The 25,700-nt window shown below is 45.0% G+C and overlaps 1 protein-coding gene and 1 long non-coding RNA gene across 4 annotated transcripts in view; one reads left to right on the top strand and one right to left on the bottom strand.

The window, feature by feature from the left end:
• Window positions 1-25,700, bottom strand: part of ABTB2 (ankyrin repeat and BTB domain containing 2) — a 608,178-nt gene that overhangs the window by 38,287 nt on the left and 544,191 nt on the right. Inside the window, exons 10-12 of the mRNA XM_069623381.1 lie at window positions 15,298-15,524; window positions 13,899-14,077; window positions 12,067-12,172 (exon numbers count right to left, since the gene is read on the bottom strand). Of these exons, the coding sequence (XP_069479482.1) occupies window positions 12,067-12,172; window positions 13,899-14,077; window positions 15,298-15,524 (512 nt within the window). The remainder of the gene's footprint in view (window positions 1-12,066; window positions 12,173-13,898; window positions 14,078-15,297; window positions 15,525-25,700) is intronic.
• Window positions 1-25,700, top strand: part of LOC138503562 (uncharacterized) — a 156,813-nt gene that overhangs the window by 28,090 nt on the left and 103,023 nt on the right. The window lies entirely within an intron of this gene.

Raw genomic sequence — 25,700 nt, 5'->3', positions numbered from 1 at the left:
AAGGCCCCCCAGTTCCAGATTATTCTAGGAATTCCTTGGTTAGAGAAGCACAATCCTCAGATCGATTGGCGAGCAAGAACGGTTCAGTTTCCAGAATGTGTCTCCACTTGTCACCCTCGACCTGGTGTTGCACTGGCAGCAAATTCCTCGGAGGCTCCTCAGTTACCTCCTGAATACCTAGAATTCCAAGATGTTTTCCGGAAGGATCAGGCTAACTCTCTACCTCCTCATAGGTCTTATGACTGCCAGATAGACCTGATACCTGGATCTACTCCTCCTTGTAGTAGAATTTATGCCCTCACCGAGCCTGAGAATATTCACCTCCGACAATACCTGGATCAATACCTAGCGAATGGGTTTATTCGTCCTTCCAAGTCCCCTGCTTCCTCAGCTTTGTTCTTCGTTCCAAAAAAAGAAGGGGACCTTAGAACTTGTATAGATTATCGCGCCCTGAACCAGATCACCGTTAAGAATAGATATCCGTTACCTTTGATCCCTGAACTCCTGGACCAAGTCAGAAAAGCATGCATATATACAAAGCTGGATCTTAGAGGAGCCTACCACTTGGTACGAGTAAAAGAGGGCGATGAATGGAAGACGGCCTTCCGCACCAAGTATGGGCTATTTGAATATCAGGTCATGCCCTTCGGACTTTGCAATGCCCCGGCCGCCTTTCAATATTTTATGAACGATGTCCTCAGAGAGCTCATAGATGTGTGTGTTGTTGTTTACATTGACGACATCCTCGTTTATTCTTCATCGGAAACTGAACATCGGAAACACGTGAAAATGGTCCTCGAGAGATTGCGTCAACACAAACTTTTCGCTAAGTTGGAAAAATGTGTTTTCAACGTGACTGAAGTTGAATTCTTGGGATTCATATTATCACCTAGCGGAGTGCGTATGGATTCAAAGAAGGTCGATGCAATTCTCAAATGGCCATCGCCATCCTCCGTAAAAGGTGTTCAAAGCATGTTAGGCTTCGCTAACTTTTACCGCAGGTTTATCGTCGAATTCTCTCGAATAGTCCAGCCCATCACCGCCTTGTTAAAGAAAAACAAACGTTTTGAATGGTCTACTGAGGCGGAACAAGCTTTCCAGAATTTGAAGAATAGATTTATCTCTGCACCGATCTTAAAACATCCTCGCCCAGAACTCCCCTACATCGTTGAAACTGATGCTTCTAGCCTTGCCATGGGGGCAGTTCTATCACAAAAGGACCCAGTAACCAATCAGTTGCATCCCGTGGCATTTTGGTCCCGCAAATTCTCGCCTCCTGAAATCAATTACACTATTACTGATAAGGAACTTCTAGCTATCAAGTCCGCCTTTAAGGCTTGGCGGCATTATCTTCTGGGGGCCCGACACACCGTTACTGTGATTACAGATCACTGAAACCTGCAATATTTGAAAACCGCAAAAGCTCAATCCTCTAGGCAACTCCGTTGGGCACTATTCTCTGACGAGTTTGACTTCATAATTACCTATCGACCTGGTACAAAAAACGGTAAAGCTGATGCCCTTTCTCGGATGGGAGTGGAAGAACATTTGATCAATCCTAAACCTGTACCTATCATTCCCGAACAAAGAATTCTAGGTGTAATCGCCACACAATCCATAGAGGAAGCTAAGGATAAAGCCAGGCTACTGGTAACTCCAGCAGACATACAGAATTGGCATCTGCAGGGAAAGGACTTTACGGTGAAGGACAACCTATTATATTTCCAAGAACGGTTATACCTGCCCAGCACAGATTTACAGAAAAAGGTAATCTCTTGTTATCACGATTCTTTAATGGAAGGACATCCCAGTATGACCAAGACCTCGGAAAAGATCAAGCGCTACTTTTGGTGGCCGTCTTGGAAAAAAGATACTTTATAATGTCCTGTGGAGTATGCGCCCAAAACAAGAGTCAAAAGGAAAAACCAGCCGGCCTCTTACGCCCTATTGACATCCCGCCTCGCCCTTGGCATACGCTTTCTATGGACTTCATCACCGATCTACCTCCATGCTCCGGATACAATACGATCCTAGTAATCGTCGACCTATTCTCCAAGATGGCGCATTTCATTCCACTCAAAGGCTTACCAACAGCAGCAACTCTGGCCGAGAATTTCTCGAAAACATCGTCCGACTGCACGGTTTTCCTTCAGTTCTAATTTCGGATCGAGGTAGTCAATTTATTTCTCATTTTTGGCGAAGTTGCTGTCGGTCGGCTCAAATTGATGTGAGACTTTCGACCAGCCACCACCCTCAAACCGACGGACAAACCGAGAAGACCAATCAAACTCTGGAACAGTATTTGCGCTGCATGCTACAACAAACTGAAAAAACGTGGAAAGATATCCTTTGGATAGCCGAATATGCCTACAATAACTCTGTCCACTCGGGAACTGGGAAGACCCCATTTTTTCTTTTATACGGTAGTCACCCTCGAACCTCTGAGTTGGATCCACTCCAAGATCTTGGAACACCAGCAGTAGACCACCTGCATTCTACAATCACCCAAGCCTTTAAGGAAGCCGTTTCTCACCTTCAAAGGGCTAAAGAACAATACAAGAAAGGAGCAGACCAACATCGGAAGGAAGCCCCCCAATATCAAGTAGGAGATCAAGTCTGGTTATCCACTAAATATCTACCTCTAAAAGGACCACGCACATTCAACCCAAGATACCTTGGTCCCTATTCCATCACTACCATAGTAAATCCAGTAGCGGTCAAGTTGGTCTTGCCCCCTCACATGAAGATACATCCGGTCTTCCACGTCTCTCTATTAAAACCCGTGCAACCTCAAACCCGACTAACTACATCTCCAAAACCTATTCTAGTTGATGGAGAACTCGAGTTTGAAGTCAAAAGCATCCTGGATTCCAAGATCTCCAAATCTAAACTATTTTACCTGATTGACTGGAAAGGCTACGGTCCCCAAGAAAGATCCTGGGAACCTGCAGAATATGTCCACGCGCCTCGTCTAATCAAAAGATTTCATCGAACATTTCCTAACAAGCCCAAACCCCCGGAGAAGCCCGGTTTGGGAGGGGCCTTGAGGGGGGGGTGCTGTCATGATCTCTGCTTCCAAAAGATCAGGACTTGCCCGACTCCCTTGGAAGCAGACCCATAACCCCGGTTCCGAGTGCCAGCCAGTCCCAATTGGGACCTTTTGGACCCTGTCCTGGCGCCAGTGGCACCAGGCTCATAAAGATGCCCAGTCCCAGCGCTGGAAGCGCCGGGCTCATAATGCTTGGGTGGACTTACCTGCAGCAGACCATGCTGCTTACTTACCTGCCAGTTGAACCCCTGATCCTCTTCTGTTTGGGACTACTTTTCCTGTTGGGTGGGGCAGGAGCCACTCCCTAGGTTCAGAACACTGGAACTCTTCTGGAAAGCAGGAACTCTTTTCTTAGGCGTGGCTGTGGAAGGAGACACTTAAGCACTACAGGAGGCTATTCAAACCACACCCGATGGATGAATCTTGCTTTGCGTTATTCTGCATTCTCTGTAGCAGAACGCTCATCGTGTCTTCTGCTTCTGATCCTGGGCCTAAGGGAACAAAGGCTTACCATCCTGGAATCCAGTCTTCAGCAGCACCTGTAAAGACAAAGAAAGAACAGGTTAGCACTACGGTCTTCAGTGGCAGCGCATCTCTTACCTGGTCCATCGGCTGTCACCAACGCCTCGCGCTGCATTCCGGCATCTGAAAGACAAAGGCTTACCTACTCTTCGCATGCTCCGGAGGCCTTCGCACTGCATTCCGGCATCTGAAAGACAAAGGCTTACCTACTCTTCGCACGCTCCGGAGGCCTTCGGCGCTGCATCCTGCATCTGAAAGACAAAAGAAGGTGCGTTTAAAGACATTGGGCAACTTTATTACTCACGTGCCATTACTCCTTCCCACGCCGAATCCAGTGGGTATTCCAGCACCCTTCAGCTTCTCTAAAGCTCCGAACTTGTACCTGCAAGATAAAAGGGACAGTTAGTGCGCATCGTGAAGCAGGCTACAAGCGCTTACTTACGTGCTTCTAGGCGCTTCTATTCCTCACGCGGGTTCGATCCTCAACTCTCATCAGCCCGCCATCCGCCATCGCCGGAACCCTGCAAAACAAGAGATATCATTACAAAAGACTTTTAAGACATTTGAAGTGCCCAGAACTTACCGTTCGTGCAGTTAACGACGGACAGCAGTCCTCTGAGGTCAAGAGGCCTGCACCCTTATCCAGTGAAGAAACTGGTTACGGCACCCTGCCCCGAGGCAGATAGAGAGCTCGGCGTTCACTTACCTAAGGTGAGGGTGTTAACCTTTGGGGTTCTACAGGAGAAGAGAAAGGGAAGAGGAGAGAGGCACCCAATAACCCCAGTTCATTAATCCCATATTTTCTATCTGCAAACATCTTACGCTTCGAGTCAGACATACAGTGCACAGAGGTCCAGCCCAAAGAGCCAACCGTGTGTTACACATCACCTTTGAAGATACGGCATTCACCCAGTCAAGACCGGCGCCTCTGCGGGAATCAGGTGAGCGTTACAACAGCCCTGAAAAGGTGGGATAGTGCTTGCCTTTGCCATGTTGCACAACATGTGTATCAGACGCAACGGCCCCCTGCCCCCCGACATGGACATGCACCCACCAGATGCTGAGGACGACTGTGATGATGAGCTGGGAATTGCACAGCACTGTGATGGCATGGATGGACGTGCTGCATGAGATGAACTTATACAGTACTACTTCTAATCACTTGTCACATACGCGGCACAGGCCAGCTAGCGCACTATGCAATGGGAACTGCACATAAATAAAATCACTCACACTGAAAAATCACTGTCCATTCATTGTTATTTTTCAACTCCAACTATATTTTGTGATAAGAAAATATATACAAATGTGAAAGGACTTAACTGCCAATACTATACAACACAACTATCCCTCCACACTGCCCCTCCCCAACTATCCTTCCCCACTCTCCCTCCCCAACTGTCTCTGGCCAACTCTTGTCATGTTTTGCCATGTACATTAGCACGAGTCACAGACAGGGTACGTATCCGTCCATGGCCTATTTGCGTCCCCTTTTAGGCACCTGTGTGCGGGTGTGTGCAGGGCGGGACAGCTGCGTGGAATGCTGCCTTGGGCTGCTCCACATAGAACTTCCTTGTGTTATTTATTTTATTTTTTTATTTATTTTAATTCTTATTATGCGCCACATGGCCGTGGGCCTCAGGGCTTGTAGATGGAGCGGGTGGTAGTGCCATGGGCCGTCGGTCCAGGAAGGCCTGGAGCAACATGGACATTGTTTCGGCAATGGAAGACATCACGCTGTTGCCCTCCGTTACCCTCCGTAACATCTGGACAATGCCACGTGTGCATTGACCAAGTGCACATGCATTACGTCTGCCACTGGCCTGCACACTCTCCCGCATGAGCTGAGCCTCCTGAAGGTGCTGCTGCACCAGGGATGCAAGTGCATCCTGTCGTTGCTCCATCCTGGTTAGGCGACCTTCAATATCCCTCACACTGGGGAAGCGGGGATGTTGGGGGCTAATTGGGCCTATGGGGCTGAAGAGCAGGGGCTCCTCAATGCTCGGTCTGTCGTGTTTCCAGACCACCCTCGCCCGCTGTGTTGTGTCCGATGCATGCATGTGCACGGCCTTGTCGCAGTGGTGGTGGTGGGGGCACTGCTGCTTCTGGGGCTACCGGGGAGGGTGCAGTTTGTGGGGCCTGTGGTGGCTGTGCAGAAGGGAGCACAGGGGCATGCAGTGGCTGTGCAGGAGGGAGCACAGGGGACTGAGGTGGCTGTGCATGAGGGATTGATTAATTGATTGATATTTTATTTGTATCGCGCTCGTACACATGTGGTTCAGAGCGCGACAAGGCAGGGGAGGGGAACAAGGGAGAACAAAAACAACAATTTTACTAGGCCCAGTGACATTGACAACGTGCAAATGCATGGGAGAGGGCAAGGGGAAAAGTGCATGGAAGGGGGAGAAGTGGAAAGTGCGGAGCAAAGGAAAAAAGACATATAAATAAAAAGGTAACAAACAGTGGTAAGTGCAGCTGGCAAGTGCAGGGTATAAGGCAGCAGACAGGGTATGTCTGATAAGTGCAAAAAAGGGGGGACTGTATGGTTACAGATACAGACCCTAGTGCAAGGGATGGCCCAAAGCAGTGCAGGTGGGTGGCAGGGTGACTAGGTACCTGGGCCCGGGAGACAGATGGTAGGCCAGGTGCACGGTGTAGAGAGAGAGAAAGATCAGCAGGGGAGGGGAGGGGTGAAGGCAGAAGCAAAGAGGAAGGTCTTCAGGTGTTTCCAGAACCGGAGATGGTTTTCCTCAAGTTTCAGAGTGGCAGGGAGACTGTTCCAGAGGGAAGCCCCAGCCGAAGACAGAGATCTACCCCAGCTCGTTTCTTTGGAAAATGACTGACCCAGAGGGAGTTAGAGGTAGAGGAGCAAAGAGCTCGAGAGAGGAGGTATTTACGGAGGCATAGCTTAAGGTATTTTGGATCCCGGCCACAGAAATCCTTGTGGACAATGCAGAAGGTTTTGTGTTTAATCCTTGCATCCACTGAGAGCCAGTGAAGAGATTTTAGGGCTGGAAAGATACGATCCCAGGGCTTGAGGCCAAGGACAAGTCTTGCAGTCCTGTTCTGGATGAGTTGCAAAGGGCGGAGAATAGAAGCAGGTAGGTTAAGAAAGAGGCTGTTACAATAGTCCAACCTAGAGAGAATCAGGGCTTGGGAGACAGTGAGCTTCTGGTGGAAGGAGAGGAAAGGCAGAGTACCTCTGAGGAGGTGCAGTTGGAAATCTGACTTTTTTGAGACATCAGAGATGTGGGCAGAGAAGGAAAGCGTGGAATCAAAGATTACCCCGAGGTTCTTGGCCTCGCAGGTGGGGCTAGGAAGAGGGGCAAGGGGGGGCCGGCCAGAGTGTGAGGGGGAAAGAGGGTAAAGGTGTGCCGATGAGCAGGGATCTCCGTCTTGCTGGCATTCAGGCAAAGATCATTGGTGGCACACCAATCGTGAATGGCAGTTAGGCAATCAGAGATGAATGAAGGAGAGGTGGTGGCCGAGGGAAGCCTGGAAATGAGTTGTGTCATCAGCATAGCACTGAAAATTGGAGAAGAAAAAAAGCCACGGCGAGAGGTTAGATCCCTGGGGAACACCATAGGTAGAAAGGGAGACAGATGAAAGGAAGGACCCAAGTTAGATCTGGGAGGGTCTATCAGAAAGGAAAGAGGTCAGCAAGGCCAGAGCCTGATCGGTGATACCCAGGTTGTCATGGAGACTGTTGAGCACGATGGTATGGTTGGCCGTGTCAAAGGCAGAAGAGAGATCGAGGACAGAGGGAATGCTAGAGTCTAGGTTGGAGAGCAGATCTTCAAGAGATGTTCAGGAGAGCAGTTTCCGTGCTTCTGGCAGCTCTACACCCAGGCTGATGATCATGGAGACAGCCAACAGAATCAGAATGAAGGTTAAGCTGAGAGATGGCCAACTTTTCCAGGAGTTTGCCCAGAAAAGGAGAAATGGAAATTGGGCGATAGTTAGCCGGGCAAGGTGGATCAGCTGTGGGTTTTTTGAGAGTGCTTCAGAAGGGAGAGGAAGGCTACACAGGCAAAGGAGAGGTTGCAGAAGTCAGCAAGGGCCAATTTCATGGATACTGTACGGGTGGATGTGTGATGCCCCTACATGGTGTGTGGTGTGCCGGAGATACTGTCATGGTGTATTGTAATTTCTGGGTATAGTGTTAGGGGTGTGGCACACAAGCTGTGTGATGTCTTGTGTAGGTTTGTGCCATGGATGGGGTCCCCATGTGCCTGCTGTCTGTAGCACTTACAGCGACCAGTGGAGATTTGTGCACATGGATCCGGCTGGCTGGGACAAGGGAGTTGCATGTTTCCTTGGTGTGTGATGCTGGTAATTTGTGGGTGGTGTAGGTGCTTTGCACTGACATGACTTTGTGCCTGGACTAGCACAATGGAAACACACCAGTTTTACTGTGGCAGGGGGATGTGTATCTGAGTGCCAGCAGGAGCATGTTATGTTGGTGATACAGAGTGCCAGTGCTATGTTTTACGTTTGATTCGGGTATGAGTGAGGTTTGGGGTGAAGGTGTATGTCGTTGTTTGCAACTAGGTTGCAGGTGGGGTTGGAGTGAGCCGGCAGGGCTGTATTGGTGTTGTGCACAACACACTTGATGTGTTTTGCAGATGTGTGTGCAGGGTGGACAGGGAGGTTGATGCGACATTGGGGGTCACCAGCCTCTTCGGATGTCATGGCTCCGGCCTCCGCAGCACCAACACCTGCAATGGACTGGAGGTGCAGCACACTGCTGCACGTCTCCTCCCAGGGCTGCAGGTGGATGGAGGATGTGCTGCTGCCACCTGTGGCCATGCCCTGGCTGCACTGGGCTGACAGGAGGATGTGCACCCTCAGGCGCAGGTCATCCCACCTTTTGTGGCAGTCACGCACCGTGTGGGGGGTGTGCCAACTGCTGTTACTTTCTGTGCAACCTCCTACTAGATGGCTTTCTTTCTGAGCTGCGCCTGCCTGTGTTGGTCGGTGGAGAACTGTTGGTCTGCATGTTCAACAATGGTGTCCGCCAACATGTTTAGTTCGGCCTCGCTAAAGCGTGGTTTGCGCCTCTAGGTTACAGTGACTCTTGATGTGATTGGGAGCCTTCTCGTCCAGTGCACCCAGGACCCTACTGGAATCCTCCTATGATGTCTTCTCTCAAGTCCCTGGACCCTCAACTAACTTTAAAAATAGAATACTTACTTGTCTGAACAGTCTCCCTCTGGAACTCAGACGTTGCCTGCAACTGAACCCAATCTCACCATGCCTACAGCTGGCTCCTAGACCACTGGGGTCACTCTTCTTCCTCTGAGTGAACTCATGTAAAGGAATTGAGAAATGCTGGATACTTTAAGAGGTCTGCCTTGAAAAGTAAAACAAGTGTTGAAAAGTGTACTTGTAAATGAGTTAGTTGATAACTGCCCTCTGAGAGTGAAAAGTTACAAAAGTTCTTACTTACCTTGAAAGTGTTCTGTCACTTGTAAAAGTATATGTTAGGTTATTTTACTTACCTTGGGAATGTTCTGCTATTCTGAAAAGTATAAGGTTTTACTTTCCTTGGAAACTGCCTCGCCATTCTAACAGAAAGTAGATAGGTTAATTTACTCATCTGTGAATTGGGTCCCCTCGTCCCAAAAGTAATGCTGTTGGTTCCACTGTAATATTCCAGTTAGGATGTACATGTATGAGTGTCCCCACTTGGGTCTTGCTTCTTCCCCTGACTTGTCTGCCTTAGGTTATACTTACCTCTAAATTGCTGAGAGTCACTTCAAAAAGTATACAGGTTTTGCTTACCTTGTGTTAGCTGTGTGCCGTCCTAAAACAGGTTACAGAGTTATTGCTTACCTTAATCTGTGTTGAACTGATCTGAAAAGTGAACTGTAATAGTATATTACAACATTTGGTTTTACCTGCCTAGAATAGCTGTGTGCCATTCTTGAAAAGTGTTCTTAGGTATAGCTGACCTTGGTCTGCTTTGAGCCATCCAAAAATAGTGTAATAAGTTCTTACTGATCTTAAACTGTGTTCCACTGAGCTGCAAATTAGGTTTAATTGTATATTACAACCCAAGGTCCAACTCCCCCAGAATAACTGTGTATGTTGAATCAGAGTTGTAGGTTTTTACTGTTCCTAGAATAAGTGTTCCACTATTCAGAAAAATATATTGCCCAGTGATTTCTAGCTGAGCGTCACAGTGCAACTGCTAGGGTCCACTACCCTGTATTACAGAAAGTAATCCAAAAGTAACTATTGATTTTGACTTCTCTAGAACTACTGTTAGGTTAGGTTCCAAATAAGGTTATATACTTGGTCTGTGTACCTGCAAGCATAATGTTGTGTTTTTTATAATGTGTTTATATGATCTGTGATAGTACTTATTCCCCCCAAGATTTATCTAGGCCTACTTGTATTTAAATACACCATTTATTTTTACAATTAATAGTGTGTCAGTGTTTCTTTACACCATATGTGTATTACAATTTCTTTGTACCGATTCTACAGCCCTCCCTCCCTCCTAAGATACGCCTGGCTACTCTGTCTACGCTACCAAATACTCAGGTGGTACAGCCTTATACTAAGAGTGGAGTCTTGTACTGTCTCAGTTGAATGGTTTTGCTAAGCCCTTGGTTGGACTTCAGAAACACTGTCATTACACCAAAACTAAGAGTTGGCCGTTCAAGGTGAATGTGGGGAACACAAAAGGGAGACAGGGGGGAGATGATATTATTGCTTAAAATACCTAACATTTCTTAAACTATATCTAGTGCAAATTGGTGACATGACTGAATATAAACAGATTATTTAATAGAAAGTAAAAGAGAAAGATTATAGTACAAATGACCTTTAACTGTCAAAGAAGAGATTATCCGGGTATGTGAAATATATACCCAAGTTTGGCAGAATCCCAAGATATATTGCAGAATTCCCTTGCCCTGGATGACGCAGAACCTATTTTTGTATGCATTTTAATCTACTGCAAATGGATAAGGTAATGGGCGCATGGGAAAAAAAATACCAAGCAATGCAAGGTTCTGCTGATTATGTAAGAATAATACCCCCCCGCTATACTTTAAAGTAAAAAATAGAAAATCACCCATTGGGACCAATGGCATCTCATCGAGTTATGTTCTACGATGAGATGAAAAAACAGTGAAGCCAATGAAACCTGAAAGAAGTTGTATTTTAATGATGAATAAACATTGTGTGAAGTCAATGAAACTTCAGAAATGTTATGTTCTGAAAAGGAATTACTGTGGCAATAAGACCCGAGGCGGCAGGCCATGCCCCCAGGGTGCCTAGTTACAGGCCCCGGGGGCATCACTGTGGGCAGTATTGGCCCGCTACCGAGAGTCTTATAGCCATTAGTACCCTGGCCTGTTAGACCGGGGTACTAATGGCATTTTTTTCTGTTCCGAAACGCTGCCGCATTTCGAAACAGAAAAAAAAAGCAGTCAATTTTCCCTTTCCATGGCGGCCATCGGGAGCGGATGCGCTGGGAACAGAAGTGTTCCCAGCACGTTTGCTCCTGAGAAAAAGAAAAAAAGAAGGTATTTGGGATTGGGAGGGTGGGGAGGGGATAGTTTGCAGGGGAGAGGGTGAGAAGGAAAACAAAACTTACCTGAGTCCCCGGTGGGGGACGAAGGCAGCCTCCAGCCTTGGGGAGGCTCAGAGCAGGTATTGCTCCATTTCAAGCCTCCTCGTTGGCTAAGGGGCTACCACGCCCCATGCCGGAAACAAACGCTGGCACGCTCGTACGTCCACAGGAATACCGTGTGGTATGGCTCGGAAAAGAGCCAATCCAAGTGTAGTATTTCCCATGGGCAGCGCGTGCCGGGTACTAATGCCCATTAAACCCAATGGAACTTCAAAGTGGTCATATTCTAATGTGCGTACATTCCCATTGAAGCCAAAGGATCCAGCTAATTCTTTTTGCTCCAAGACAATGGTATTCAAACTTTTATATGCTGAGTCCCCCTTTTGAGAAGAATATTCCTGCATCCTCTCCTTCCCGCCTCCCACTGACCGAGTAAAAATATTGTTGCTGGGCCCATCAGATGCCATATTTGCTATATTTTCTATTACAAGCAGTCACCATAATCCCTTTTTGAAGAGCCTTGTGACCTCTGCCCTCCACCGGCATCCTTCGAGTCCCCCTAGGTGGGGGCCAGCTCCACAGTTTGAACACTACTGTACTGAGATATGACAAGCACACAAAGAACCCAAAGTATCCTCATTCTTGTCACATGTTAAGATAAATTATACTCCCACTCAAATCAATAAAAATGCCACAATTTTCATGATCCGCACAATGGAGACAAGAGACTTGATATGTTCCAAGAAAAGACGAACACCCACAAAAGCCGATGAAACCTCAAATTGGCACATTGTGAAATGCGCTAAGAACCTGTTCAGGCCAACGGAACCTCACAACTTCACAATCACCCACCGAGGAACATGTCTGCCATTTCCGTGTCGCAGGGCAGGATGAATGCAAGATTCCTTACCCAATCGAGCTGGTAGCGTCTTCTTGATTTCCGGAATGCTGGGGATGGGGCTGCTGCTGTAGCAGTGGGCAAAGATGGCTGCCAGCTGCTGGTTAACAGCATCATTCTGTTGGGAAGACAGACACCTTTAGTGCATGATTTCATTTTGCTCTAGCACGTCACTGGTGTAAACTGCGTGTCAGGGACCGCAAAACAAGATTACACTCATATTGGCAGTTTAGATTTTCAATAAATCCACTCTGCACACCAGTATTTTCCTTGGCACAGATGTTAAGGAGCTAAAAAAAAGCTATGATGTATTTTACAGTCCGGAAATGGTCCCGTATGTCGATTTCGCTGTTGAGTAGCTTATTTTCCCACACATCTGTTTCTGCTGTCATTCAGACAGAGGAAAGGCTTTTTAAAGCTTTGTTTCTCAAAGGTTCCCTCTCATACCAGATCAGCCAGTTCTCTCGGTCACACCATGAAAGGACCCAACCCTTTCTCTAGCCGGCCCTGAACAGTGATCTGACAGGCCCAGCCGCCTGCATTTCCAACACGAGCTTTGCACAGACCAGTTATGCACTTTTTGGGCTGCTTTGGAAGGTGCACCCAGCAAGCAGGATGCAGCTGCCATTGGCACCATGGATACGCTCTACAGCCAGCTGGGCTAGACCCGCTCATCCTATGAATCAAATACAGGTTGCCTCCTAATGTGAAAGGGCTTCCACCTAAAAGACTCCAAATTCATGGTCATTTCCATATTATGGGCATTCTGGGAAATTTCAAAGAGACACATGCTATGTTATGTTAAAGGTTCTTGTACCGCGCACTGTTGCCACCTGCGTGGTCTCTTGGCGTTCTTACACACATCTGTAAGCTGCATGTGCAACATCCGCAGTTACATGTGAAGAGATGTCAAAACATATCAGCATTGACTATTACTACAGGCTGGATAACCCCATCCTCCTTGATTGACGACTGCTCGGCAGCACCTTCTGTCCCTTATGACTTGCCAGTCTCGAACCCAGCTCATCATCCTGGAGCCCACAGGGAGGTGCCTATCTTCCCTATGAGTCCTCTTTATGGAACAGGGCAACAAGCTTTCCCGAAACCCTGGCATACGTCAACACCCGTGTTCCCCTGATGGATATTCCTACTTATACAATTCTATTCAGTTTGACTTGCATACTCTTCCACTGTGAGACCATACTTTCGTATCCTGCCATTTCTGGAATTAGCTATATTCCAAAATTCTTATATTTGTTTTTACAATAATTTCTTGAGGATTGATGTCTGGTTTACTGGCCTGCAGTTTCCAAATCCCCTCCTTGCTCCCATATTTTGTGAAGCTGGATTACAATGGTGCTGCTCGACCCTCCATAAGCCCACTCAGTATCTTAAGATCTACCACACTAATTTGCTTTACCCACATTTAGTTTAAATGTTCTTACGCTGCACATAATTATAATACCGCCTGTCACATTTGCACTTTCTTCCCCTTGAATTTGTATCTTTATCATTTAACTTTCACATAGATCAGTATTTTATGTTGTGGCTTATTTCCTCAATAATTCAGCAATTCACTGACCCCCTAAACAGGTTTTCTCTTCTCCCTCCAGCTCTGTCCTGACTCTTATAGCTTAGATATTTTTTTTGAGCTCCTTGTTTGAGTACATCTGCTATTTTCCTCTGTCTTAACCTTTGCTCTCTTTATCACCTTTCTTGCTTTCCATGACTACTCCTGTTGAATCTATGCTTTCAATTCAGTGTTAATTCTTCCATATCATTGTCTGCTGGGCTACATCCTCCAAACCTTGTAATTCATCTTGACTACTCATTCCCTGTCTTACCTTGCTGGTTTTGAGGATATTAAACATCAACTGCAGCCCTTCATCCGCAAGCTCCTCGTTGTAATCCTCTTCTTTTATGGTGGGGAACTCCCGCAGCAGAGTCTGCATCACAGAGAACCGGGACTGAAGGAACGAGGTCCTCAGAGATTCAATCCACACGTGCAGCTTCCATGGGATACCTGTGGACCACAAACCCAACAATGAAAAATACAGCTTAACAAGCATCTTATGAAAAGAGAGGAAAGGGAACGCTATTTAGGCCCTGCACGCCCATGCTGCATTTCCATTATGCAAGTTTCTGAACTAGTCTAAGGAAGTCAGGCATAATGCTTTGGCACGTTTGGGACGTAGGGATATTGGTTTATTCCATAACTTAATACCCACAACACATCAGGTCTGGCTTAAACTGTACATTAACTAGAAACCGCAGGAACCACTTTCCCTCCAATGTTGTACAGGATTCCTACTGCCAACTGGCTGAAGATCCCTCAGGGTGGTATCAAGCCCACCCTCAGAGAGTTCTCATTGCTAACAGCAGAGGATCCAAAGCACAGATTTCTGTCTTTAAACAAGAGCAACCCAATCAAAAAGCTCTTATTTTGTCGCCATTTCAAACCGCTGGGACACACTTTAGTAGAGCCGTTCCGTGTGTGCTTCTTTCTAGAATCCTTAGGTCTATTATGGGGCACCTGCTTCTTTCTAAAGGCCATGTGCCTATTATGGTACACCTGCTTCTTTCTCTAGTTCTAGTTTGCCATGGCCCACCTCTTTCTGGAAGCCCTGTGTCTGCCATGGTGCATTTGCTTCTTTCTAGAACACCAACAAACTGCCATAGATTGCCCAAGCTGGGTCTCCATCTAGATCCCTTTGATGTACCATGGTTTGCCAGATCTTTGTTTCCCTGCTAGATCCACACAATTCAGTAATAATTGGCCAGATTTGTGTCCCCCTCTAGAGACCTTTCATGTGCCATTGCGTGCCACATATTTATCCCCGTTCTAGATCCCACTAAATAGAGAATGGTTGGCTGGAAATATGCGTTACTCTAGTTTCCCAGAATCTGTGGTGTGTTGCCCTATTTGTGGGCTTTGTTCTAGATTCCTCTAGATCTGCCACAGTTTACCTGATATTTTTCCATGGTAGATCATGTAGGAATGCCATGGATTGCCTGAACTTTGTATCCCTTGTAGCCTCCTTCCATATGCCTTGTTGTCCCCTCTAGATTCCTAGGCTTGGGTAGGTTTGCCTTATATGTCAGTCCCTCCTAAAACTGCTAAACCGGCACTTGTAGATACGAGGAACATTACATCCCTTTCCATTGCACCCACAGTTAATTTTCAGCTTTTCATTCGAGAACAGGATGCACGGCAATAAATCTGTAGCACGATGCCCATCTTACCAAGTGCCCGCAGCTCCATCGTGATGTCGATGTAGCCATGTTCGGCACTATAATAGGAGGCTTCCTGTAGGGCCTTCATCCTGGTTCTGCAGAGCCGGACCTGCCCCTCGTTGCAGCTGCCAGTGCTGGAGGTGTCACTCTCTACACCCTCTGCCAGTATTTCCTCCAGGGAAAGGACATCCCCTTTGGACTGCTGTGGTTGGGTCAGAAGCTTCCGGAGCACATTCCTACCAGAGACAGAGGATAAACAACACCATCAATACTGGCTGAACCCAAAGAGACCTTGAATCACAGCCACATCAAACTCTCTGGAGATCAGGTGGCCCTCTGCTCCTGGGATCAAAGATGGGACAACTAGCAGGCATTCTCTTTTACAAACAACCTCAGGCAGTCATTTTAGGACTCTCTGGCAAGTGCTCATGATCTCCATTAAGAAACAGACATTTTACTGAGTTTTTGCTTGACATTTCTAGAGCCGTAACTCCCATTTATAATCAATAAAAGAACAACACATTAAGCTATGAGAGGAAAGGCTTTAGACTGAGGATTCTCGAAGTAAGACTTTGAGGGCAAGCTAAGACTAACATTTGGATGTTCTCCCCAGAAACCCCTAGAAGATTAATGGAAATATCGTCCAGCAAAGTGGTGGCGAGAAAAAAATATAAAAGGCCTGGGCTAGACACAAGTGTGAGAGCAAAATCAGACTAGAACACTATGCAGACTGTATAGTGACAAAGCAGGCAGAAAATATGCAGATAGTCTAGATTGCCTTGGTGGTCCTTATCTGATGTCAATAACGACATATGTAGGGCTTTTCTTCTAAGGTATGCCCAGGAAAGATGTAGAGAACCAACATGGAAAGGTGGTTGACATGGAGGCAGAGCAAGTACTCACCTGAACAGGGAGCCTTTGTTGACTCCCTCCTGTCCTTACAGACTGAGATACCGCCTTGCTTTGCTTGTGGGGCTACACAAATTAAATACTTGTATGGACAAAGTAACTGAGGTGTAGCCAAATATCACCGTCACCACAGCCCTGATCTGGGAGCTCACAGCTTGGCTAGGGTAACATGGTCCTCTGTGGGCCAGAAAAGCATGAGTAAGATTCAATTCTGCAAAACCTTCAAAGGCTACCTCGTCCAGAGACGCATAGAACCTTAGACATCAAGAACCAGGGACGAATAACACTATCACCTGTCTATTTTCCCAGAGATCATGGGAACTTTTGACAAGACTAACCATAGACTATATACTAACAACAATTGTTCACCCAGGGGGAAAAGGACACCATGAACTCCTGACTAGCCAGTACCAATGCTTGTCTAACTTATCCAGTTCTCACCTGACTCTTGAGCTTTGTTAACCAGGACAATACAAATGAACATGTATCTACCTCACCCAAATGTCTCTGGAGCTCTCGGCGCCAATAAAAAGGATTATCCAGCGCTAGCCATCATATTACTGCATTATCATATGCAAAGCCTTGGAGCCAATACGATTTAACAACATAAATGTATATCTTTGAAGATGCCAATTAACCATAGAGCTACATTGGCACTGTGAGGCTTTCGTCATCTAAGGGGTGCCTTCGCGATATGTTATGTTAGGCTACATTTAGAAAGTGTACCATCTGTCATTCACACACACCTATGGTTTTATTTATCGGCAGCATTTATGAACCTCAAAGTTTGCCACTTTCTTGGCGCCTTGTTGCTGATGGCTGTCTCAGTGGGCATGAAGATATTTTGCTGAGATCGAGTACCCCTGGGGAATTTCTGAAGGGGGTGCAGAGTTACTGCTTCCCCAAATACCCTACAATGGCTAGTGACCATGACCTATTGGCTCAGGGTATCTGGCTTGCAGATTGCATATCATAGAAGTGGGCTACTACTTTGAGAACAAACAATGGGATGCTTCTGCTCTTTATTGAACTCCTTTATTTTCATGGAAGTTACAGTCGTCGGAATCCAATAAAATGCCTTCAGCCACCAGACTTCATTGATCAGCTATCATCTAACTTGCAGATGGAACCCTGTCCCTATGTTCCTTCTAGAACACTTTCACCGGGGGCAAGGAGAATGAACACAGCATCATACAAGGCAGCATTACCATAATATATATTTATAATATTCATCAAGATAAGATTACAACATACCTACACAATAGAAACAAATATGTCCTAAAGACATAATAAAATAACACGTGCACAGAACAATTCGTACCCACCGATTCTCTTTTCCTCTAAAAACGCCACCCTTCCCCCAGGTGGGCCAATCATTTTCTACCACACCACCCATCACCATCTTTCCTCAGTTGCCAGAACTTTGAACATCTTTTATTTTACAAACCATTCCCTGATACAAACTGTCTCCTTGTCTTGTGTGCTGATGGACTTACTAGAACACAAACTGTGATATTGCCTTCTTTATGTTGTCCTCCATGATTTATATCAACATCACATATCTCCAATCCATGGACCATAGCTACTCCATCCACCAGGTTCACACATGTATTTGTATTCTTTCTCAAAACTTTGATTAGCACCAATGCTGTGGTGGACTGTGGTGTTTAGTTTAGTTTAGTTTAGTTTGTTTATATAAAGCACGTCCGAACCCTCGGGTAGCTGGGCATATAATCATATGGACAACATAGTTACATATCGTTGCGCGCAGCAAAAAAAGTACATACATACAATGGTACAGACAGAGGGGTGCAGTAAGTGGCAAGAAATAAATACAATAGATAATAGCGGACCGGGTTACATGGTGATCCGGTTCAAGGTATAGTGTACCATGAAGCTACTTCTCCCACCATCCTTACACTTGTGGGATGGTGTGATTAAATCCATCAATGGCACTATTAATTCAAGGATGATATAAAGATAGCCGGTAGTTACTTTTACCATTCTCCTCCAAAATGCCTCTATCTCACATTTTTTGTAAACATTTTTTATTTTTTTTAATTTCGATTTATTTTGTTCAGGTGGACCTAAAAAAAAATGTATCGAAGGTTTCCAGCCTTCTTCACTTTCTTACAGACGTTCCTTCTGCGTTCTGCTGAAACCTCTTGCCTCCCATGGAGGAAGCTGTCAAGATTTGAAGACCCGTGAGGGCTAAGTCCGTCCCGGCTCCCCAGCTGTCGCCGTCGCCTGTGCATCATTAGGTTCCACCAAGGGATAGGGGGAGCTGTTTCCCAACTGTTTAAAGGTTGCCTCAATTATATTTACCATAGCTTTTGACCATCTGGTGGATTCCCCTGCTATCAGTCTGTTCCGTAGCTCATTTTCTTCAAACATCCATGGATTTTCAGCAAGTGGTAGTAGGTAGGTTGTTCTGTTTTGTTTGTTGTTTTCACAGTTAAGTATTAGGTGCTTTAGTGTTTCTTTCGTTGCTGGCTTTTTGCATAGACGGCAGTTTTTCACGTTTGAAGCGGATCTGATCGTAAGTATTTCTTGGGTTGGTAATAGGTTAAGTCTTGCTTTCAGGAGCAGATTTCTTTTTCTTTTGTCCGGGAAACTTTTGCAGTACTTAATTGGAGATTTTACTTTGTTAAAGGTTGGCGGGAGATGACTAAGGAGTTTGTTACTTGTTGCGAGTTCTAGGGTTCGTATCCAGTCCATCCTGATAAGTTTTCCCTTTATTCTGTCAGGGTTTTCTTTAAGCTCTTTTTTTGAGCATGCTATTTCTTGCAATTTCGCTCTTCTTTTAGCCTTCCATTTTTCGAGGGCTACGCAGTTGGCTTTATCCATCTCCTCTTTGATAATAGAGAATTCTGACAGGGGCTCCTCCTCGATAGATTTTCTGAAAAAGTTCATGGCTGCTTGGTCTACCATAGATTCAAGTGATACCAAACCCAGCTCCCTTCTGATTGCTGCCATTGCGGTTGATTTCGGGACTCCCAGAACTGACTTCCAAATTTGACCTTCTAGTTTTGTCCAGATGCTAGTTGGCATTGAGAGTGAAACTTCCATTCCGTAAATTAGTGTGGGGATGACTTTCCCCTTGTAAAAGTTTATTGCGGGAGTCAGGGAGAATTTGCCAAACTTTTTGTCGACCAGGCGCGTTTGCGATGTTAGCATTTTGGATTTGTCCCATTGTGTACGCTGCATAGCTACGGATGTATTTGAGCTGTCCAGGTCGACTCCCAGGTATCTGATTGATTTCACTGTTTCCAATTTTTCGTTCTCCAGGAACCAGACTGGGTGCTTCGATTTTGGGTTTTCTCAATAATCAAAACTCTCGTTTTGTTTTTGTTGATGACTAGGCGATTTTTGGTGATGTATTGCGCCAGGTTATTAAGTTTCCACTGGAGACCAATTCTGGTCTGGTCAATCAAAATAATATCGTCAGCGTATAGCAGTCCAGGTATGGTTGTGTTGCTTAGTTTTGGCGGAAAGCACCTGATTTGAGATTCAGAGTGTTGAAAGTCGCTTATGAACGAGATGAAGAGAGTTGGTGCTGGGGGGCAGCCCTGCTTTACCCCACGTGTGATCTTGATTTCTTCTGACAACTTTCCTTCTTGACTGAGTTTGACTCTTACTTTGTTGTCCACGTGGAGTGCTTTTATCGGCTCCAGAACTGGTGGGGGGCAATTCCAGCTTTGAAGTTTGGCCCACAGTAGGTTTCGGTCTATTTTAGCGAAGGCCTTCGATAGATCGATGAAGGCTAGATAGATCTTTGGAGATCCTTCCTTTACCTTGGCAGTTAGGATGTTGATATGTTGATAATCATTATGTTAACCGCCGTGGATCCATTTTTTTGGAAACCTGTTTGCAGTTTGTCTCTGAATACGGCCTTTTTTTCCCATGCTCTGAAGTTGTCCAACAGGAGAGATGCGTATAGTTTTCCGATGACATCTAGTAAGGCGATAGGCCTGTTGTTCGCTGGATCTTCGCAACATCCCTTTTTATAGACTGGAACTATTACGGCTTTTAGCCATGATTCTGGAATTTCCTTTGTGTATTCACATTCTTCAAAGATTTTGCTTAACACCGTTGACCACTCAGTAGGAAATTGTTTGAGCATTGCGTTAGTTAGACCGTCAGGGCCGGGGGCTCTTGAAGACTTCAACTTCATGATTTTCGATTCTATGTCTTCCCGGTTTGTTACATTTACCCACTTTGTATTTGAGGTTCCTGGCCTGAGCGATGTAGGTTTTTCGGCTTCTTCAAATTCCGCGGTTATGTAGGTTATCCATTGCTCTTCCGTCACCGCGTTACACAAAGGCTTGGTTTGGTGGAGGGTCGACTTGTTCAGCAACGACCAAAATGCACTCGACTTTTTTGACGCCAGACTTTTCATCATCTCCTCGGCATCGAGCTAGTATTGGAGTGCTTTGTGTTGTTTTAGCCAGTTCGAGTATCTTTTTTGCTCCCGATGCCAAAGCTCCCAATCTGTGATAGAGTTTGATTTTTTTGCTCTCCTTTGCAGGCAGCGACTCAGTTTTCTTTGTTTAATCACTTCTCTGTTGAAAGTGTGGCGTGGTTGGGCGGATTGATGGGCTTTTCCCCGTGGTTTTTTGTAAAGCTCCAGGAAGGGGGTGTAATCCGGTCTTTCTTTTCGTTTTTCGTTTTTGTTAAACCTCAATTTGTTGTCCCATGCGAGCCCGAAATTCCTGATATCGTTTTCCGTGAGCCGTTGCTGGCTTCTGTTTCAAGGGGGTACGTCGGTTTTGATTTTTTCCAACCCTTCCAACCCTCCCACGAGCATGTGATCAAGTTATGGTCACTGTTGTTGGTTTTTTTTACTCTGAACCCCGTTCTGGAATCGATCAGACCAGACGAGATGCATATATGATCGATTGTAGCGGTTGACTCTCCACGCTCCCATGTCGGAATGTTAGTTTGGTTTGGGAACAGGGTCGCAATGTTTTGAATACCTCTTTCATCAATTAAATCTTGCCACGCTTTCCCTCGTTTCCTAGTGTGATCTGAAATTAGGAAAGTTGAGTTATTATGCTCGTTACAACTGGCGTTAAGATCGCCACAGATGATGATGTCAATGTTGTTGAACGCCTCGTAAAGGTGGTCGATCGTGCTTCCCATGTTTGAGCAAAACATTTCCGTTGACGTACGTTGGGGGTTCCAGTAGCAGTTAATGATAGCTCACTTTTTAGCGCTCTCTCTGTCTTTTTTGTTGTTTTGACTGGACCAGGTGGTCAACGACACCAGCATTTCCCATGCTTCCTTCCATTTCTTCGGTTCTTCAAGGCCTCCGCCTGTTTTAACCGCCGTCAATAGGCCTGCTAATGGTCTCCCCAGGAGACCTTTCACCGCTGGAGAAATTTGTACGGAGAAGCCGTCTAGGGTAGGTTTGGTCATCAGCCATGTCTCCTGGAGGCACAGTATATCAAAGCTGCCCAGGTTTTCGTCGCTCCGTTGGGTGAGATGTGCGTGCCCCCGGGTATTCCATGAGCCCAGGCTATAGACCTCATTTGTGGGCCATTCCTCTTCATCCGTTGCGTCGTGGGAGTTTAAGAGGGGTGGCCCTAGTTGTTGCTATTTGTTGTTTTTTGCGTTTAACGTTGAGCGCAGCCAATTCCACGGACCTTGTGGTTTGCGTGCTGCTGCGTTTAGTTCTGTGCCTTTGTTCTCATCACGGTTCACTGGTGAGTCCTCTGTAGAGCAGGAGTAAAGGTCGTTCCGACTATGACTGTGTTCTTTTGTTTGGTCATTAGGGTTCACGTCAGATGTCTTTCATATGGATGGGGCTAGGTGAGGTACGTCGGTTTTCCTTTCTTGGTTCTTTAGTTCTGTTAGCAGGAGGCCCATCTGTTTCAGTTCTTGGTAGGCATTCTGGTTCTATCTCACATTAAAAAGTTGCAGATCGTTGTCATTTGGTGATTTGCTCGGGTAACTTTCTCTTTGAAAAATTATCATTAGGGACATAATGATATTACTAAGTTTTGCTTCACCCATTACTCGCTTGCTATTAAAATGCCAGTACAACTGTTGTTCTAGTTTACCAGCAGCAGCACACAATTATTGCTCTCCTAATTGCCATAAACTCTTTTTCACAATCGTCACTGCATTGAAATGCAGAATCCTTTTTAATCACATGCCTAATATATTATGTACTGTCATAAAAGAGCTCCACAAATGTGTTAATCCTCTATTATGCCCATACACTACATGACTAGTTGGCCTATGTATGCCTAAGATTGTGTTCACAAGACTTTGTTTTTATTTTTATTTTTTTATTGTGTTTTAGTTTGTTACAAACTGTTTTTACACATTAAAACACCAGGAAATACAATTCTTCTTTCCTATTGTCCATTCACATAAATTAAATCCTTTACTCCTTTATTTTATTCTCTTTCTTGTTCTGTCCACATCGTCTTCTGCTCAAGGACTTGATCAAGGAAATCAATCCTTGCAGAGGTTTGCCCCATGTTCTCACCAAGTAGGAAGAGCCTCCACCATTCGTCAGCCGATAAGGAGTTTGTGTGCATGGTATAATTTTCGAGGTATTTTGTCCTCTTTGTTGTTAAACCTCTACATGAAGTCATCAGATGTTTCATAGATTCTATACTATTCGTTTCCATGAAGAATCTACATTGCTTGTCGAGGCAGTCTTTTTGTTTTCTCATATACATAACTTCTTTTGTTTTGTATAAATTAAATCTTAGTCACAAAAACTGGTTCCGGTGAAAGCGACTTGGAAACTTCATTAAGTATTTTGGTACCGTGTTGAGCACCCACGGTTCCCACGGAATTGACTGATTTATATTGTAATCTACAATTATCTGTGTCTATCCAGTCACTTTTCTTTAATTTAGTTTTGACAGCAACAGGGTTCATAATTAGCATTTCTACAGTCATATTCATAGATTCCAAACTATCCATACACCGCTTTTGCCAGTCTCCTAGTGGCTAAGGATGAGTTCATATGGATTTTTGCCACAGAATGTTGTATGGCGTCGCTGAGTTTAGCATCACCATTTTCTTAATAGGGAACAAATTTCCATAATCTGATTGATTGCAGTGACTGTAGCCCAAGTTCACATCTAATAGCACTTATTGGAACGCTTTTAGGTAAGTGTATAATATTTTCCCAAAATATCCTTCAAGTGTGTTCCAAAGAGTCCATGAGATGCTGAAAGCTGTCTTACCCCCATAGGACACTGCTGGCACGACCCTCTGTTTGTAAAATGTTAATAATGGAATTATCGCATAACATATTTACCCAGAGAATTTTGGCCAGGGATTTGGAAAAAAGGATACCCAGGTATTTTATTGAATCAACTTATTCAAGGGCATCATTCCCTAGGTACCATTTAAAGTGTGCTCTTTTGTTGGTCTCACTGCCTAGTATAAAGTTCATGATTTTAGATTTTTTTTTTGCGTTTATCCCGAGCTCATTTGTTTGCATATATTTTTGGGGCTCTACTAGTTTCCGCTGTAGACCAATCTGGGTCTGGTCTATGGGGACCAAATCATCGGCGTAGATGATCCACGGGATCTGCTGTCTATTGATTTTTGGAGGAAACTCCTTCGACTTTTTTTAATGCAAAGGGTAAATCGGTCAAATATAAATTGAACAGTGTCGCAGCTAGAGGGCAACCCTGTTTTACTCCTCTATCCGTTTCGATTTTGGGAGCTAGTACCCCTTGATTATTGAGTCTGATTTGGATTGAGGTATTGGTGTGTAAGGCCTTCAATGCTTCAATAAACTCATCTGGACATGTCCACGCTTTTAATTTGCCCCAAAATGTGTTTCTGTCGACAGCGTCAAAGGCCTGTTGAAGGTCAATAAAGGCAAGATGCAATGTGCCTTTGGTTTTGATCGTATGAATCTTCAGAACATTCAGTATAAATAAGTTCACGTCCGTCCCAACGCCTTTGTGAAACCTGTCTGTCGTAGGTCAAAGATGTTTGCTTCATTGGCCCACTTTGCGAGACGTTTTTGCATGTTAGCTGTAAATGTTTTTCCTATTACATCTAACAATGCAATAGGTCAGTAATTTTTCGGATCAGCTTTTTTGCCTTGTTTGAAAATGGGTACGATTATAGCCGTGGTCCATGACTTGGGAACCTTAACCTTTTTTGATATCTGCTTGAACAAAGCTGTTATAAATTAGCTCCAAACATCCAGATTTTTTTTTAAGATGTTATTCATTAGTCCGTCTGGACCAGCTGCATTCGAAGATTTTAGTTTTTTGATTTCACAGGATGTTTCACTTTTGTTGAAGGTCATTGACCAAGGGTTTTGTTAGGTATCATTTGCTGTAGTAGTCTTTTTGTTAGGCACCTTAAAGATGTTCATGAAATGCGCAACCCATTGCCCCTCTGATACACCACTGCTTAGAATGGCATGCTGGCTGAAGCATGTTTTTTTTAGGAGTGACACCGTGTCCCTTGAGTTCACCTGTCCAATCAGTTTACGCATTGCTTCGCCTTGTTCTTGTTCTAGGATTAGTTTACATCCTTTCAACTATTTTCGGTAGCGTTTCCTTCGCTTGATGTCTCCACACATTGTTGATGTGTGCATCTTTTTTATTGCTATCAAGTCAGCTCTCATTTGTTTTCTCCCTTCTATTAACATCCTGCTGTATTGATGCGTATGTTGCAAGTTGAGTCTTTTAAACCTCATTTGAATGACTATATAGCAAGCTAACGGGGGATAACCAAGCCCCATTTCGTCTTGTTCAGTAAGCTTAATGACATTTTTTAATAAATCTCAGTCGTTTTTTTCCTTGATCTAAGGATATTGTACCCAATGCATGGGTCTGTGGTGTTCTATTACACATCTTCCACGTCATGCAAAGTGCACTATGATCACCTTCCTCCATCTCTATGATATCCAAACGCCCAATGATATGTAAAAAATTGCAGGAACTCCAAGTGTAATCTATAGTGGAGGTGGTGTTATGACTTCTCCATGTCGATTTGCCTGGTATGTCTCCAAGAGTTTGCCCATTTAACATGTAGCAATTTCGTTCTCTTAATTCCATGTGCCATATCCGACTTATAACAGTCCATGCTTGGTATGCCACGAAGTTTAAGGGAATGCCTTTAACACCTAGACATTCCATGTTCATGTCCCCACAGATTAGTAGGCGTGGGTTGTTTAACTCTGTGTAGCAGCTATCCAGTATCGTGCTAACTGATTGTATACATTTCTTTGTCGATATCATAGCTGGATTCCAGTATACATTTAAGATCACGTAGTACACCGGACATTCAGTATCACTTTCTTCGCAGTGAAGAATAGTAAGTTGCAAAAAGGGTTTGGGATTCACATTCTTTATGATTTCCAAGCCTGCACCTATCTTGATTAATGTTAAAGGCCCTCCAAATGGTCTTCCACATGGGCCCTTTTCATGCAGGATGTAGGAGGGTTACGTATCCATCTCGGTTTATAGTGAAAAAACCGAATTACAAAATCTCGAAAACAAAAATCTCGA

The sequence above is a fragment of the Ambystoma mexicanum genome, chromosome 11 (assembly GCF_040938575.1).
Source record: "Ambystoma mexicanum isolate Mex_15411 chromosome 11, UKY_AmexF1_1, whole genome shotgun sequence".
NCBI classification, from domain to species: Eukaryota; Metazoa; Chordata; class Amphibia; order Caudata; family Ambystomatidae; genus Ambystoma; species Ambystoma mexicanum.
This window is presented reverse-complemented; position numbering and strand designations above follow the sequence as displayed.